Source organism: Octodon degus, unplaced genomic scaffold, assembly GCF_000260255.1.
Source record: "Octodon degus isolate 3935 unplaced genomic scaffold, OctDeg1.0 scaffold00379, whole genome shotgun sequence".
Lineage (NCBI taxonomy): Eukaryota > Metazoa > Chordata > Mammalia > Rodentia > Octodontidae > Octodon > Octodon degus.
In genome coordinates this window covers 657,091-658,795 of record NW_004524955.1, presented here as the reverse complement: position 1 = coordinate 658,795, position 1,705 = coordinate 657,091, and the positions used below count along the sequence as shown (strand labels likewise).

At 46.2% G+C, this 1,705-nt stretch overlaps 1 protein-coding gene across 1 annotated transcript in view; it reads right to left on the bottom strand.

Annotated features, from left to right (window-relative positions):
- The window catches only part of LOC101583122 (vomeronasal type-1 receptor 1-like), an 8,353-nt gene extending 6,985 nt beyond the window's left edge, over positions 1-1,368 (bottom strand). Inside the window, 3 exon segments of the mRNA XM_023708495.1 lie at positions 377-446; positions 449-1,142; positions 1,346-1,368. Of these exon segments, the coding sequence (XP_023564263.1) occupies positions 377-446; positions 449-1,142; positions 1,346-1,368 (787 nt within the window).
- Between the last annotated feature and the right edge of the window lie 337 nt (positions 1,369-1,705).

Sequence of the window (1,705 nt, the reverse complement as noted above, 5' to 3'; positions counted from 1 at the left end):
GTCATGCTTAAGTATATGGAAGAAAACAGAAATTATCCCATGCACATTATCTGACCACAGTGCAATGAAACTGGAAATAAATGACAAAAGAAACCAGAAATGAAGTCAATACCAGTAGGCCAAGTGATATTCCATAATTAGACATACAAATTAATTTAACCTCTCATTAAAAGATCCATGTGCACAAGGATATCGTGTGTCTTGTTTGCCATGGTATTGGAAATTCCTACAACATGAAGATAATTAATGTTAACACATGATGAGTTAACCCCATGTGAAGAGGAGAATAGACTCACACAACTTGAACTACTTAGGAAGAACAAGTCGACCTCTCCCTGCAAGCAGTGAAGAGCAGAGAGAGCCTGGAGTCGCTGACCATGAGCACAAAGGGGCTGAACGCCGGGAAGCATGAGGCCACAAACACAGAGCCGTTCACTAACCACTGGCCGCGATTTGATACTAGAGTCGTCCAGATTGTCAAAATAGTATAGAATGAATAAAAGGTAGCGAAGGAGCTCACCAGGACCAGGATGGTGCGTGTGGCTCTGGCCTCGTGGGAAGGTCTCGGGGAGAGGCTGTGGCTGCGGATGTGCTGGACGCGCTGCCTGTGCCTGTGCAGGGCCAGGACCATGGAGCCGCTGGCCCATATCATGAAGCCTACACTGATAAAGTCAAGGGAAAAATATAAGAGTGTATATAGCAAGCTATGCTTCTCTGGCATTGTCCAGGAGCACTGTCCACAGCTGGTTCTCACACTCGCATTTCTGCAACTCAATGGACCCCTCACTATCATAGCAATATATGAATTTACTGAGAGATTCGGAATCCAGCATAGGAAACAGCAGAAGCCAATGAACCCTTGGGATTGAAGCTTGAGCTCCATCCACCTACAAATGCTGGGGTTGAGCTTAAGGGCCTGGAAGCCATTGAGAAGGCAGACAGTGCAGAAGGACAGTCCAGTGCCCACTCTGTAAAAGTAAAAGACAAGTTTACACCCAGCACTGTCCAGGAAATACTTCCACCCAAAAGCCACGACTGTTTGAGATATCCCTTTGGAGAGCAGGACTAATGAGTTGGCTAAGACCAGTTGGTTGAGAATGATGTCTGTGTGTCTCAACTTATATCCAGTGAGCAGACAGAAGCTGTAAAAACAAAACAGGGAAGAGTTTCCCAAGATCCCAATCCCCGTTTGAGCAAGGAAGATAATCCCCAAATCTAAGTTTCCTGCAGCCATTGCATCGAAATCTAGGGCGTGGTGACTTCATAGGAACCAGTAGCAAAGGCAGAACAATAAATGAGTTCACACCGAGATGGATAGCACTGGCCTGCGCGTGTCCTAACTCACATTTTCTCCCCGTAATTGGACATACCGGCCTTATGCTGATTTTCACAAAGGCTGTCTTGGAAGAACTGCGCTGGGAAGAGCTCAGCGTCCACCTCCAGTTTCTTGGTTAATAAGGAAGAGCACAGGGTTCTGTGCAGCAGCCGACATGAGTGGAGGTCTGCGTCCTCATCCAGTCAGTGTGCTTCCATCATTTCTCCAGACGTTACTGTGAATTTAGAAGTCCCTTTGAGCTCACAGCACAGTTTAATCTGCTTATAGCTGTTTTCTTTGTAAGCAAGGCTGGGTGAATGGAGATTTCACTCAGCTGAAATCTGCAAACCATCAATATGAAATCCACACAAGCCCAGAACTCAGACATCA